General features: G+C 45.4%; 1 protein-coding gene across 1 annotated transcript in view; it reads left to right on the top strand.

Moving 5' to 3' along the window:
- The window catches only part of LOC115079628 (dedicator of cytokinesis protein 2-like), a 991955-nt gene that overhangs the window by 513784 nt on the left and 461332 nt on the right, over positions 1-16839 (top strand). The window contains 2 exon segments of the mRNA XM_029583335.1: positions 2728-2836; positions 5658-5728. Coding sequence (XP_029439195.1) covers positions 2728-2836; positions 5658-5728 — 180 coding nt within the window.

Below are 16839 nucleotides of genomic sequence, written 5' to 3'. Positions count from 1 at the left end.
TAGAGAGATACCTGTTTTGTAATACTCATATTTCAGTTGTTCATCTGGTAGAAGGTAACTTCCCAGTATTGTCCTCAGATATTGCTCTATTATATATAACTTCATGAGGCACTTACTTCTTATTTTGAATATTGGATATGAATACTAGATAGGAATATTGATGTTAACAAATTTGAAGTTAACAAATTTGAAGTTAACAAATTTGAAAATTTTCTTTCTGATCTGTATTCATCCATGTTGATTGTTTGTATAATGGAAATGCATTAATAAAATTAAAAAAACATGGCTTAATGCATCTAGGCCTCAAATTTGTATCCGAGGCAATGGAAAGTGCAGTGACTTGCCCAAGGTCACAAGGAGTGGTAGCAAAATTTGGACCCTGTTTCCCTGGTTCACAGACCACTGCTCTAACCACTGGGCTATCTAGAGCGATGCTTTGTTTCTGCCAGCACCACTGCTGCTGCCACCACCGTTTCAAGCCAGTCTTGGTACCTTAGGGTGCTTCTCCACTGCTCCGGCTGTCGTCTCCTGTTCCCTGCACCCTGCCTGAGAGGAACAGGAAGCAGGTGACTGTTCTCCCATGCCTAACAAGGACCCCTGCTGAGCTTGCCTGTGTTTCCTTGGAGACCAGGCCATTTAATCAGGTATGGACAGAAGCCCATATTGGGGAGGCTCGAGCACCATAGCACTCATAGAGCTGGTGCCTATGATTCTACAGGTGGGTCTGCAAGCTCATATTCAAAAGAAAAACTCTCCATGGAATTTCCATTTACAAATTCAGACCAGTCAGGGAATGTGGGTAATTTGTACCCGCTTAGAAGGAGGTGCAGAAAGTCATATTAAACTACACACAGAGATGTCAAAATGAAATCTCCTGATGTACTTTCCCCAGTCTAATCCTGCCCCCTTTTTCCCTATGGGTGAAAGAATCTGTGTTATGAGCAGCATGCATAGTTACTCGCACTGAGAGGACATTTTCAAACGTTCTTTTTACTTGTAAACATTTTTTTAATTACATTGACCGTATCTATAGCCCACAAAAGCTTTAAGCCAACAAGCCTGTTCAGAATTAGCTATGTCAGGAGCAGGAGCTCATTTCTTCAGCAGGGCGAATATGAGGTTTGATTTCAGGTAAAATATAAAATATTTATGCATGTATAGTACAGTTGCATTGGATGGTATGCAGGCTAACCCTGCAAATTGCCGCCCTTACCTCCAGCTCCGGGCTGGCCACCAAGGCAGTGAAGTATCACTGCATCTTTACATTGTGGGACGTCACTCACCGATGCGGTGAGTCGTCACTGCGCCTTTTCATGGCAGGACACTGACAATTCCAATGTGCCATACCTTCCCCTAGGTGCGTGCACGTGCCATGCTTCCACCTTTAAAGGGACTGCGGCAGGAAAGTCCTTGCGGTCCCTGGAGATGACATCATCAACGATGCTGTATAAATTGGTAGCCTCCCAGCTGCAATAAACCTCAGTAACAATTCCCACTACTCCATGTAGAGCATGTTGCTACAGTGTCTTGTCTTCAGCCCAGCCTTTTCTTCAGAATCTTGTCTTCAGGTCCTTGCCTGAAGATGGTCTTCAGTGTTTCTTGCCTTCTGTGCTTCTCCTTGCCTGTCCTGACCCTCTGTCCATCCCTTCTTCCTTTTGGATGGATACCTGGTGTGGTGTCAGCCTGCCCTCGGAATATGCTTGATCGCTGCCTGCCACCAACTACTGCCTGACCTCGTAATAAGCTTGACCACAGCCTGACACCAACTACTGCTTACTCCTAGACATGCCTGATCTCTGACAGCCTACGACCCTACCTTCCAAGGACCTCCTCTTCTGCCACCAACAGAGACCCCACATAAAACCTGCTGAGGTTGAGCCTTTGGGTTCTTAGGGTCTCTGTTCGCCCAGGTCCTCCTGCTTGTTACAGTCTAGATAGTGGACCCAAGATAGTGTAACATTCTTACCTTGACTTGCCCTTGGACCACAGCCAAAAACCCAGTCAAGGGCATAATCCAGTACCCCTGGGTAGGTTGTAGATAAAGAAGGTCCAGACCACAATCCGGTCCTAGCGGAAAGTAGCCAGCAGGAGAACGTCCAAGGCACAATCTGGGTCAACGAGGCAGGCAGCAAGCAATAGAAGGTCCAGGGCACAATCCAGTTTAGAGAGGCAGGTGGCAAGCAATAGCAGGACCAGGGCACAATCCAGGTCAAAGAGGCAGGCAGCAAGCAAAAGAAGGTCCAAGGTACAATCCGGGTCAGCGAGGCAGGTAGCAAGCAAGAGAAGGTCCAAGGTACAATCCGGTTCAGCGAGACAGGTCACCAGCAATCCGAGAGCAGCACCAGCACAAGTAAGCCTGTAGCTGAGGCAAATGCTGTGCTGAAGAGTGGCGTTTAAATAGCCCTATTTCCCGCGCTAATGCGGGGACTTCCGGGGGAAGCGATGAAGTGCCGCGGTGGGAGAATGCCGCCAAGGAACGCGGTCGCCAGCCCTGACGGAAGGAACTGATGCAGCAGGTTGCTGAATGGTAACACTGCTTATGGAGGGAACCTGCAAGGCTCCCCCCTGCAGGATGTGCGAATCCTACCTCAGTCTAAGGGTCCACGAACGTAATAAGTACTTTACCTACAGCTGCTGCATCCTACATTTTGTACACTGTTAAATAAACTTGGCATGTGTGTCCAAGGTGTTGATGCAATTACAGTGACCTTTTTTTTCTCTCTACAGGCTGTATGAAGGCAAAGAGCAGATAGAGTTTGAAGACTCCATGAGGAAACTCTTTGAATCCATCAATAGCCTGATGAAGAGCCAACATAAAACTACTATTCTGCTCCAGGTTGGTGTTCCCAATGGTATGCAACCATCCAGTCCTGGATATTTCAATAGGTACCCATTATGCCTGTGCCTAAGGCAGCAAATATTTGGGGGCAGCAGCCTGGCGAAAATTGCTGCTTTCCAGCTCTGCTGAATCTCATTCTGCAGCTATGTTACTCTGTAACAGACCCGTACAAGGAGGTGGGTGGGAATAAAAGCACCACAAGAACCTAGGGTTGGCAAAAATCCTAAATCCTGCACACACCAAGTACCAACAGTATAGAGAATGAGTAATTGTATAATTCAAAACATAATATTCATAATAAAACTGCAAATAAAAGGAGTACAAATGGCCATTGCACATATGATGCGTATATGGAATCTGAGACAAGACCTTGCAGTCCCAAATGGCATGATGTTCACTCAAAGCAACACTGTGCCTCTACAGAGCTTGCAAAATATGTTAATCTTGGAGGCTTAGTAAAAATATAAAATCCACCCAGCTCTGAATGCTAACTGTGCTGTTGAAACTGCTGCAAAATGCCAAAGCTATAGAGCAAAGCCCGTGAGATTAATGTATTCTGTAGGCTCTCTGTAAGAACATAAGAACATAAGAAATTGCCATGCTGGGACAGACCAAGAGTCCATCAAGCCCAGCATCCTGTTTCCAACAGAGGCCAAAACCAGGCCACAAGAACCTGGCAATTACCCAAACACTAAGAAGAACCCATGCTACTGATGCAATTAATAGCAGTGGCTATTCCCTAAGTATAATTGATTAATAGCCATTAATGGACTTCTCCTCCAAGAACTTATCCAAACCTTTTTTGAACCCAGCTACACTAACTGCACTAACTACCTTCTCTGGCAACAAATTCCAGAGCTTTTGCAAAACAGATAAAAGAGAATACAGATTTACCATATCAAAATGTTTGAGTGAGCATCATGCTGTTTTGCATCTCAAGCCTCTATTTATTCCCCTATTTATTTATATCAGCTGCATCTCCATCCCCTCTCATATTCTGCTGGTACCTGTTTGTGTTTTATAATTTGCAATATTATGTCTCTTCTTTATGTGCTCCCCGTTGTGCACCAGAACCAGTATTCAGGCCCAGATTTAGGCACAGGCAACATAGGCCAAGTTTTGAAGGAGCCAAATTTACAGGCCTAAGAGAAGTGCAAGTGTGCCAAGGAGGAGCCTGCTCTAGCAATCCATTTCAAAGGTGCGCTGCTGTGGCAACTTTGCCACTTTGGGGGTTGATGGGGATGGGGAGGATTTCCTTCAGTTTCCGTCTCTAGGTCTCCCACCTCCCACAAGCTTTCAAACCCGGCCTTGCCAACATAACTGTTGCTGCTGTACAATTAAGCAAGGTACAAATCACAGTGAAGAACACCACCCGGATACTGCCATAAATGGTCATTTTCTCAGCTCCTCCTAGCCTTTTTTAAAATTTGTTTGAAATTTTATTGAGGCAAACGTATTCTGTTGTTGTTATTTTTACCAGAAAGGTAAAAACAGAACTAGAAAAATTAAGTATGAGCATGTTTTTGAGTTTGTAATCTTTGGTACACAAGTAGTGAGGTATGTCATTTTTATATCATGGAAAATATTTCCAAATCTCTTTGCATATTGGACATGAAAGTTGAAGCTTCCCCATGTTTAGATAGAGAAACAGTATCTAATATAATGCAGAGTACACAGGGTTGCCCAACAGAACTCTTCTCAGGGTACAGGTTGCACAGAATTGTGCTACCCAGTTAATTAAAGGCACAAATGAAGTGATCACTTTTCCCCCCAATGCTGAAAGCACTGCATCGGTTATTTATTTTATTTATTTATTTAAAGGCTTTTATATACCGGAGTTCATGCACTAGTGCATACCACTTCGGTTTACACAGAACAAGGATCAGAAAATTACATCAAACAGATTGAACAATTAAACAAATATACAATTACATCCAACGATTGGGTATAAATAACATGGCTAACTTAGTAGGAACTTAGAGTTTGAGGTAAAGGAGAGAAATAGTACCAAGTGGTAACAGAACAATGTTAATAGCTAAATAATAAATATAAATAGTAAATACAAATTCTTATAATAAATACAGATGCTTACAGATTACCAGGTTACCAGTGTTCTTCCAGGCATGTTTTCAAATAGTGATACTGGAGGTCATTTTTAAGCGGATTTACATGTGTAAAATTGGTTTCACTCCATAGGGCTCAATTTTCAAAAGGTTTTACGTGTGTAAATGGGCTTTTGAAAATTGCTGGTATTCATTGTTATAATCACTGGGAGCCTAGTGCAGCTGTGGCAGTAGGCCATTGGGTTTTGAAGTGGACCACTTTTTGAGAAGTGATGGCCCAGTTTAGCAACAGTATGTCACTGTCCATGATGCTTCCCTCTTGGCTTCACTGTGCCTTTAGCATAGGCAGTGAAATTGACCTTTGACCTTTGTGTCCTGAGTACTATTTTCCCTATTTACATTTCATGAAATGTTTTCTTTTCTGTAGGAAATAAGATGCAGTACATTGCAGTTCATCTTTAGCAAGTCTGGAGCTTTGGGCCCAAAACTAATCTGAATATGAGTCTAAAATTGCAGCCTCGTTAGGAAAATCAAGAATAACACATAGAAGCGGCCACAATATATTTATGGCTTCAGATTCAAAGGAGACTATTGCTTCATAAATGTATCAGGAGATCTAACTTTATATGAAGTATAGCAAAGTGGATTAAAATAATGAATGCTATAGATTTGGAGTGTGATATAATTTTGTAAAGGTTCAAAATGTTGTCACAGTTCTTAAGTGGGGATTTACTTATATTGTTTTCATGTGTTAGGTTGCTGCTCTAAAGTATCTTCCTTCAGTTGTCCCAGATGTTGAGACAGTCTTTGATGCCAAGTTACTTAGGTAAGTAATTATCTAAAACCCTAATAGTTACCTGCTGAAAGACCGATGTGATTAGCACTGCAAGAATGAGCAGGTTTTGAATTCTGGGTCAGAATGGATTCAGAATGGCTGGAAGAACTCATTGACATTCACGTGGGATAACAAGGGGGTTACCCTAGACTGGTAGAGAGTGGGTGCAGTGGCATTTTCTATCCTCAGTTGATCATGAATCTGCAAACCACTGGGACTCTGATTTATAGAGGCACTAATGGGTTTCTTGTGTGCCAGTTTCCCCTTCCCTTGCAGCCACTTACACTGTAGAGCCTAAAGGGAAGGCTTAATTAATAATTGTACCTTTTCCCTCCTCTCCTCGAGGGTATACATTTAAGATCTTTAAATCTGACCCCATATACTTTGGGCTCAATATTTAGAGATATCCAACTATCAAACAGGATCATTCATCAAAATGTGTTATAGCATTAACACACATGATAATCGGGGGGAGGGGAGAGAGAGAGAGAGAGAGAGAGAAGCCTTCACACTATTCAACTATTTATATCACTATAGAGAACATTGTAGAAATCTCATCTTTGTGACAATTTTCTCACTCCAAATAACATAGAAACATAGAAATGATGGCAGAAGAAGACCAAACGGCCCATCCAGTCTGCCCAGCAAGCTACGCACTTTATCCATTTTTTCCCCTTTTTTTTTCTCTCCCACCTGTTACTATTGGCTTCCAGTATCCTCCAGCCCTAATTCCCCTCCACCCCACCACCAATTTAGAGAACAGCGCCGTATCTGCATTCACGTGAACGTCCAACTCAATTAGGGGTAGCAACCGCTGTAACAAGCAGGCCACACCCTTACCCCATACTCTTACCCACCCCTGTTTTTATTTATTTATTTTTTATTTTTTTGAGATAGCAGCCCTCCATCCTTCCGCTCCGTGAAGGTGGAACACCAACTACTGGCCACTGGCATCCTGCTCCGTGAATGCCTCTGTGGCTACTGCCGCTCCGTGCAGTGTTTGAATGCCTCTGTGGCTACTGCCGCTCCGTGCAGTGTTTGAATGCCTCCTCCTTATTCATGCCCTCTAGACTTGATGGATCCACAGTGTTTATCTCATGCCCTTTTGAAGTCGTTCACAGTTTTAGACTTCACCACTTCCTCCGGAAGGGCATTCCAGGCCCATCTAGTCTGCCCAGCAAGCTACGCACTTTATCCATTTTTTTCCCCTTTTTTTCTCTCCCACCTGTTACTATTGGCTTCCAGTACCCTCCAGCCCTAATTCCCCTCCACCCCACCACCAATTTAGAGAGCAGTGCCGTAACTGCATCCAAGTGAACGTCCAACTCAATTAGGGGTAGCAACCGCTGTATCAAGCAGGCCACACCCTTACCCCATACTCTTACCCACCCCTGTTTTTATTTTTTTATGTTTTGAGATAGCAGCCCTCCATCCTTCCGCTCCGTGAAGGTGGAACACCAACTACTGGCCACTGGCATCCCGCTCCGTGAATGCCTCTGTGGCTACTGCCGCTCCGTGCAATGTTGAATGCCTCTGTGGCTACTGCCGCTCCGTGCAGTGTTTGAATGCCTCCTCTTTATTCACGCCCTCTAGACTTGATGGATCCACAGTTTTTATCCCACGCCCCTTTGAAGTCGTTCACAGTTTTAGACTTCACCACTTCCTCCGGAAGGGCATTCCAGGCATCCACCACCCTTTCCGTGAAGAAATACTTCCTGACATTGGTTCTTAGTCTTCCTCCCTGGAGCCTCAGCTCGTGACCTCTGGTTCTGCTGATTTTTTTCCGATGGAAAAGGTTTGTCGTTGTCTTTGGATCATTAAAGTTTTTCAAATATCTGAAAGTCTGAATCATATCACCCCTGCTCCTCCTTTCCTCCAGGGAGTACATATTTAGATTGTTCAATCTCTCCTCGTATGTCATCTGATGAAGACCCTCCACCTTCCTGGTCGCTCTTCTCTGTACCGCTTCCATCTTGTCCTTGTCTCTTTGTAGATACGGTCTCCAGAACTGAACACAGTACTCCAGGTGAGGCCTCACCAAGGACCTGTACAAGGGGATAATCACTTCCCTTTTCTTACTCGATATTCCTCTCTCTATGCAGCCCAGCATTCTTCTGGCTTTTGCTATCGCCTTGTCGCATTGTTTCGCAGACTTCATATCATTAGACACTATCACCCCAAGGTCTCTCTCCTGCTCCGTGCACATCAGCCCTTCTCCTCCCAGCGAATATAGTTCATTCGGATTTCCACTCCCCATATGCATGACTCTGCACTTCTTGGCATTGAATCTCAGCTGCCATATCTTCGACCACTCTTCCAGCTTCCTTAAATCCCGTCTCATTCTCTCCACTCCTTCCGGCGTGTCCACTCTGTTGCAGATCTTAGTGTCATCTGCAAAAAGACAAACCTTACCTTCTATCCCGTCCGCAATGTCGCTCACAAATATATTGAACAGGACCTGTCCCAACACCGATCCTTGTGGTACACCACTTAAAACCTCCCTCTCTTCAGAGAGAGCTCCATTTACCATCACACATTGTCTTCTGTCCGTCAACCAGTTTGCAATCCAGGTCACCACCTCGGCACTCACTCCTAAGCTTCTCATTTTATTCACCAGTCTCCTGTGCGGGACAGTATCAAAAGCTTTGCTGAAATCCAAGTAGATGACATCGAGCGCTCTTCCTTGATCCAATTCCTTGGTTACCCAGTCAAAAAAGTCAATCAGATTTGTCTGACAGGATCTTCCCCTGGTGAATCCATGCTGCCTCTAGTCCAGCAATTCTCCCGACTGTAGATAGTTTACTATTCTCTCTTTCAACAGTGTCTCCATTACTTTTCCCACCACCGAAGTGAGGCTAACCGGTCTGTAGTTACCAGCCTCCTCTTTGTTCCCACTCTTGTGAAGCGGAACCACCACAGCTCTTCTCCAATCACTCGGAACCACTCCCGTTTCTAGGGATCTATTGAACAGGTCACACAGCGGACCCGCCAGCACATCTCTGAGCTCCCTCAGTATCCTGGGATGAACCTCATCAGGTCCCATGGCTTTGTCTACTTTCAGTTTCCCCAGCTCTTCCCATACATTTTCTACTGTAAATGGAGTTACATCTAAGTGCAGGTTGAGCTGATACTTTATCAGTTTAACCTCTGACCAGACCCACTTGTTGTCCATAAGTTCTTGTCCGGACCCACCTGTTGTCCATTAATTCTTGAAGAGCTCATCATTGAATCTTAATCTACCCAGATTGTTTACTGTAATCTCCTCAAATCTCCTCTAATCTTCACTGTATCTGTTAAAATGTTAAATGTATTTATATTGTTATTTAAATGTTATTTGTTACAATGTAAGCCACCCACGTGGCGACAGTTTTTATTTCACTGTACACCGGTGTGATATGTATTTTATACAGGAACGTCGGTTTATAAAAACTAAAAATAAATAAATAAATAAATCTACTCCACTCCCCTCCAGTATCTTGTTAACTAGGGACGGTCCTTCTCCAGGGTCCTCCTTCGTGAACACAGAACAGAAGTATTCGTTTAATATTTCTGCCATTTCTTCGTCTCTCTCCACACATTGATCCTTTCCACCTTTCAATTTCACTATACTACTTTGAACTTTTCTCTTTTCACTGATGTATCTGAAAAATGTTTTGTCACCTCTCTTTACCTCCCTGGCAATCCTCTCTTCTGCTTGACTTTTTGCTCTCTTGATTAATTTCTTTGTCTCCCTCAGTTCTACCAGATATTCTTCTTTGTGCTCCTCTCTTTGGGATCTTTTGTATTTCTTGAACGCTGTTCTTTTAGCCTTTATTTTGTCAGCTACCTCCTTTGAGAACCAGATAGGTTTTATTTTTCTTTTGCTTTTCTTTACTTTTCTAACATATAGATTAGTTGACTTGGCAATTGCTCCTTTTAGATTGGTCCACTGTTGATCCACATCTCTCACATTCTCCCAGCCTTTTAGTTCTTCCTCCAGGTACTTCCCCATTTCATCAAAGTTTGTGTTTTTGAACTGCAGAACTCTGGTTTTTGTGCTTCTTTTCCGTATCTTTTTTGTGATATTAAACCATACCGTTTGGTGATCACTGGTGCTGAGGTGGGCGCCCACTTGGACATCAGAGATGTTATCTCCATTAGTGAGCACTAAGTCAAGTATTGCTCCTTCTCTTGTGGGTTCCATAACCATTTGTTTGAACAAAGCTACTTGCAGGGCATCCACTATTTCTCTACTATTATTAGATTCTGCAGATGGGATTCTCCAGTCTACATCTGGCATATTAAAGTCTCCAACGATCACCACTTCTCCCTTCTTTCCTATCCTGTGGATGTCTTCAACCAGATCTCTACAGGATAGGAAAGAAGGGAGAAGTGGTGATCGTTGGAGACTTTAATATGCCAGATGTAGACTGTAAATGATGTCAAATCTTCACCGAGGTGCACTGTGCTGTTCGTACGTCTCACTCTGCATGTAAAACTGGCCCCAGTAGATGAGTGTATTTGGATTTTCAGAAGGCGTTTGACAAAGTCCCTCATGAGAGGCTTCTAAGAAAACTAAAGTCATGGGATAGGAGGCGATGTCCTTTCGTGGATTACAAGCTGGCTAAAAGACAGGAAACAGAGTAGGATTAAATGGTCAGTTTTCTCAGTGGAAAAGGGTAAACAGGGGTGCCTCAGGGATCTGTACTTGGAACGGTGCTTGTCAATATATTTATAAATGATCTGGAAAGGAATACGATGAGCGAGGTTATCAAATTTGCATATGATACAAAATTATTCAGAGTAGTTAAATCACAAGCGGATTGTGATACGTTACAGGAAGAACTTGCAAGACTGGAAGATTGGGCATCCAAATGGCAGATGAAATTTAATGTGGACAAGTGCAAGGTGTTGCATATAGGGAAAAATAACCCTTGCAGTAGTTACACGATGTTAGGTTCCATATTAGGAGCTACCACCCAGGAAAAAGATCTAGGCATCATAGTGGATAATACTTTGAAATCGTCTGCTCAGTTGCATCAGTCAAAAAAGCAAACAATGTTAGGAATTATTAGGAAGAGAATGGTTAATGAAACGGAAAATGTCATAATGCCTCTGTATCGCTCCATGATGAGACTGCACCTTGAATACTGTGTACAATTCGGGTCATCACATCTCAAAAAATATATAGTTGCGATGGAGAAGGTACAGAGAAGGGCAATTAAAATGATAAAGGGAATGGAACAGCTCCCCTATGAGGAAAGGCTGAAAAGGTTAGGGCTGTTCAGCTTGGAGAAGAGACGGCTGAGGGGGGATATGATAGAGGTCTTTAAGATCATGAGGGTTCTTGAACGAGTAGATGTGAATCAGTTATTTACACTTTCGGATCATAGAAGGACCAGGGGGCATTCCATGAAGTTAGCAAATAGCACATTTAAGACTAATCGGAGAAAATTCTTTTTCACTTAATGCACAATTAATCTCTGGAATTTGTTGCCAGAGGATGTGGTTAGTGCAGTTAGTGTAGCTGGGTTCAAAAAAGGTTTGGATAAGTTCTGCTATTAATCATGTTTACTTAGGTAATAGCCACTGCTATTAATTGCATCAGTAGCATGGGATCTTCTTGGTGTTTGGATACTTGCCAGATTCTTGTGGCCTGGTTTGGCCTCTGTTGGAAACTAGATGCTGTGCTTGGTCTGAGCCAGCATGGCAATTTCTTATGTTCTAAACCACCTCACCTCAAGCTATTAGCTACCCCTCTGTTACGAGCGCGCGCGGGCGCGGTCGTCTCGGGCGGGTGGTGAGCCCTTGGGCCACGGCAGGACCCCAGGAGGAGCCCAAGGCCACACCGTGGGAGGTGAGCTGAGCAGGCATGGTGAGCCAGGCAGGCAGGAACAGAAGCAGGGAGTCCGACCCTCAGCCGGACCTGCATGCCCATGGTAGCCAACACGGGGAAGTTGACTAATGAACGGTCCTCCGACTGTTCCCGGCCCTTTCGGACCTGCCGCAGGGAACGGCAATGGGCAGCAGGCCGGACAGAGGCGAGGGCAGACAGAGTCCTTAAACTGAAGACATCAGACGGGGCAGAAGCAGGCTGAAGCAAGACGAAGACATCAGGACAAGGGCTGAAGCGAGACACAGGAAAGGCCCAGGCGAGCAGGAACTCCGATGCTGGGATACTCACATCCGAAGCCCCCTCGGCTGGCAGAAGCTGAAGAGCCCGTGGGACGAATCCCTCCTGTTGGCCACTCCAGGGCCCAACAGGACAGAAGGCTCAGGAACCAGGTCAAGGCAGAGACAGGTAGACATCCGGACAAAGGCTGAAGCAGACACTGAAGACAAGGCTGGACGGGAACATTGCACTGTCCATCAGGGCGCCCTACTCAGCCCACCCGTGGGACTGAGTCGCGGACCACCCTGTCCCAGACGCGCCCTACACAGCCTAGGAAGGCTGGTCGCGGACCACGCTGAGAAGGAGGGTGCGGGGAAGACCCAGGCGAACAGGAACTCCGATGCTGGGATACTCACATCCGAAGTCCTTACGGCTGGCAGGCACAGGAACAAACATCTAGGCAGAGACACTGGACAGGGATCCATCAAAGCATATGATCACGGAAGACCTGGATCAGCAAGGTACAGACGACTGTAGGACCTGATCCGCAGGCCGAAGACAAGCAGGAGTCGGAGTCACGGACCGGAGTCAAGGCAGGCTGAAGACAAGCAGGAGTCGGAGTCACAGACCGGAGTCAAGGCAGGCTGAAGACAAGCAGGAGTCGGAGTCACGGACCGGAGTCAAGGCAGGCTGAAGACAAGCAGGAGTCGGAGTCACAGACCGGAGTCAAGGCAGGCTGAAGACAAGCAGGAGTCAGAGTCACGGACCGGAGTCAAGGCAGGCTGAAGACAAGCAGGAGTCGGAGTCACGGACCGGAGTCAAGGCAGGCTGAAGACAAGCAGGAGTCAGAGTCACGGACCGGAGTCAAGGCAGGCTGAAGACAAGCAGGAGTCGAAGCCACGGAGGACCTGGATCAGGAGAGGCCACAGGCAACTGTGTAACCCAATCCAAAGGCAAAGACACAGTGAACCGAAAGTCCTTAAATACTGGAGGTAGAAGGCAACTCCCTGGGAGGAGCTTGCCAGGACCGCCCACCGCTGGTCCTATAACTAGGGTAGAGAGCTGCGGGCCAGCCCCTAGGGAAGGGCGTCGCCCAACAGGAAGTCCAAACACTGAGGCTGCAAGCCACCGGCATGCCTCAGGAGCAGCTAGGCCTCTCAGGCCCTGGAGCAAGTCCTGTATGATGCGCAGGCGAGGCCCTGGCTTCAGAGCGGCCTCTGGAGGAAGGTAAGAGACCTCCTGCAGCGCAGCAGCAGGGGGGATCGCAACACCCTCTTCTCAAGATATAAATAGGCTCTCTCTCAAGATGATAGTAATAGCTACTTCTTACCTGTCTGGGCAGTTCACGAGTTGCAAAATAGAAGTATCCTATCACAGGATGTGAAAACTGAGGTTTATTTATTTAGATTTATATTCCCCTTTATGCAGCACTTCAAAGTGGATTACATTCAGGTACTGTAGGTATTCCCCTATCCCCAGAGGGCTTACAATCTAATGGGCCGATACAGTAAAGCGCGGCCACGGTTGCCTGTTTCTTAACCCGCTTTAGACGCACGTTTTGAGCGCATAAGATGGACGCACAATCCAGTATTGGCTTTTACGCATCCTTAGTGCTTGCCGAAAAAGACGCGTATCTATTTCCGCCCACCGCATGTAAATATGATATGTTAATGATCGGATTAGCTATTCTCCTCCGATACAGAAACGCGCGCCCAAATTATCGTGTTTTTAACCAGCTTATTTACTGCGTCTTTAACCTCTATATTTACCGTCTACCCTGACCCTGGCATTAGTGTGGTGTTCAGTCAGCTTCGGACCGCTCAAGGCAGCAGCCATGGACGTTGGATGGCAGCGTTCCCGTCTCTTTGCGGGAATCCATGCTCGGAGGCCCCAACCTTGGACGTCCGGCCGGGTGCTCAAGGCAGCGGCCATGGACATTGGAAGGCAACGTTACCGTCTCTTTGCGGGCATCCATGCTCGGAGGCCCCGACCTTCACAGACACTTGGACGTCCTTGCACGTCCTTAAGCGCCAGGACATGGAAGGTTGAGGGTGGCCTCCGATCAAGGACGTCCGGATGCTCAGGGCTGCGGCCCCGGTGTCCATACGGGGTCTCTGTAGAAACGAACCATCCACTTACCTGATGGAATGACATTTGAAATTACATGTATGGCGTACCCTAGATACTGTATAGGTGCTGTATACCGCTCTATACAGTAAAATGGATTGCGAACGCCAACCGCTTCATAGGCGCGCTTCTTTGTGTCTAATTTGAATACTGAATCGAGCGGCTTGTGAACCAAAACATGCACATGTCGGTACCGAATCAGCCTGTTAATTTGTACCTGAGGCAATGGAGGGTAAAGTGACTTACTCAAGGTCACAAGGAGCAACAGTGGGACTTGAACGCTGGTCTCCTGGTTTATAGACCATTGCACTAACCACTAAGCTCCTCCTCCACTCCACTAAGGTTTACATATTTGTGCTTTTAAGGCAATTACGTCAACAAAAATACTTCCAAAGACAATCTCCTCGATTCACACTGCAGGCAGACTAACAATTGTGTTTATTAGCTAATCTCCCTTCCTGTATTAATAACACTTTCCCTTAACACATCAGATACTAGTGACTATTGCCCAGGATCCAATACTCTCACCTTTTCAAATTAAGTGACTTTTGTAAATTCACTATTTCAATACTTACAAGGAAATACTACCTTTTGTAAGCTCACAAAATAACCCAAAGTTCTATTTCCTTTTTAAATTTGTATTGAAAATTATAGATTTAACACAAGCATCCTTGTAACAGAAAAGATAGGACAATGTGCAATACAATATAGAAGAAAAAGGAGGAACATTTATTTTGTACACAATATTAATATTAATCCAAATTAACAGACCACATTGCAATAAGAAAAAGAGATGAGACCAAGAAAGAGCAAAAATTACATTACAAAATAGAAAAAGAAAAAAACAAGAACTGAGAGGAAATCCAAGAAAAATCTCAACTGAGATAGATCAAAATATGCATAGTTAACTCTTTGATGTTTCACTACATATTTACATGGATATCTCAATATAAATTGTGCACCGAGTACAGAGAACTCTGACCGCATAGCCAATAATTTTTGTCTTTTGCAGGCAAAAGAGGTTAGGGCTGTTCAGCTTGGAGAAGAGATGGCTGACGGGGGATATGATAGAGGTCTTTAAGATCATGAGAGGTCTTGAACGAGTAGATGTGACTCGGTTATTTACACTTTCGAATAATAGAAGGAATAGGGGGCATTCCATGAAATTAGCTAGTAGCACATTTAAGACTAATCGGAGAAAATTCTTTTTCACTCAACGCACAATAAAGCTCTGGAATTTGTTGCCAGAGGATGTGGTTAGTGCAGTTAGTGTAGCTGGGTTCAAAAAAGGTTTGGATAAGTTCTTGAAGGAGAAGTCCATTAACGGCTATTAATCAAGTTTACTTATGGAATAGCCACTGCTATTAATTGCATCAGTAGCATAGGATCTTCTTAGTGTTTGGATAATTGCCAGGTTTTTGTGGCCTGGTTTGGCCTCTGTTGGAAACAGGATGCTGGGCTTGATGGACCCTTGGTCTGACCCAGCATGGCAATTTCTTATGTTCTTATGTTCTTAGTAATTACAGGGTAAATCCATATTCTCTGACCATAAAACAGAGCTTGCCTATTATGATAAAAGAATCTCAAAACAGAGTTTTGCAGAAAATATGTTAAATTTGAAGTGGGTTTTCTCAGTGTACAGACAGGTGAATCCAAAACTAGTGGATTATGTACCTCTACCAGTGGTGACATCAACCTGCCCATGCATCTCCCTTCTGGGGATTGCTTTAAAGTTTTGAAGGAGAAACAAAGAAGGAAATTTAATTCGCCCCATGCTCCTGTGAGGCGAATTAAGTATGGCATTTTCTTATGTTCTTATGTTCTTACATAAGAACATAAGAAATTGCCATGCTGGGTCAGACCAAGGGTCCATCAAGCCCAGCATCCTGTTTCCAACAGAGGTCGAACCAGGCCACAAGAACCTGGCAGTCACCCAAACACTAAGAAGATCCCATGCTACTGATGCAATTAATAGCAGTGGCTATTCCCTAGTCAACTTGATTAATAGCAGTTCCCGGTACATACCAGGATCAGTCCAGATCACTGGGTTATGCCTCCCTTCCAGCAGATGGAGTCAGAGAAAAAAGCTGATGACTCAGGTTCGCCATCTGTTGGCCCTCCCTTTGCCCAAGGTATGGGACTATTTGCAAGTTCTTGGCTCTATGGCGTCTACTCTGGAGTTGGTCCCCTGGGCGTTTGCTCATATGCGACCTTTGCAGAGGGCGTTGCTTTCTGACTGGGACCCCAAGTCCGAAGAGTTCCGTTTACCCTTGCCCCTCATGGATCCAGCCAGGACCAGTCTCAGATGGTAGTTAGTTCCCGAACACTTACAACAGGGGATGGACCTGGAGAATCCCCAGTGGATGATTGTGAAAACGGATGCCAGCCTTTCCGGTTGGGGGGGCAATTTGTTAGTCGCGATCGGGACAAGGTCAGTGGACAACTCAGGAGTCCAAGTGGTCCATACATCGGTTGGAGATGAGAGAAGTTTGTCTATCGCTATGCAGCTTTCTCCCTCTCATCCACCATTAGTTGGTAAGGATTCTATCCGACAATGCGACAACTGTGGCGTACACCAATCGTCAAGGGGGAACAAAAAGTCGGCCGATGGCCGAAGAAGCAGACAAGCTGATGGTCTGGGCGGAACGCAATCTGGCCCGGTTGGCAGCATGCCACATAGCCGGAGTGGACAATGTCCAGGCAGATTTTCTCAGTCAACAGCGGCTAGACCCCGGAGAGTGGGTGCTGTCCAAGGAGGCAATGCGGCTCTTGACTCGCCGGTGGGGAGTGCCCTGTCTGGATTTGATGGCAACTCGTCTGAACGTGAAGGTGGCTCGTTTCTTCAGTCGCAGAAGGGAGCACGGGGCGGAGGAAGTGGATGCCC

The sequence above is a fragment of the Rhinatrema bivittatum genome, chromosome 18 (assembly GCF_901001135.1).
Source record: "Rhinatrema bivittatum chromosome 18, aRhiBiv1.1, whole genome shotgun sequence".
Lineage (NCBI taxonomy): Eukaryota > Metazoa > Chordata > Amphibia > Gymnophiona > Rhinatrematidae > Rhinatrema > Rhinatrema bivittatum.
This window is presented reverse-complemented; position numbering and strand designations above follow the sequence as displayed.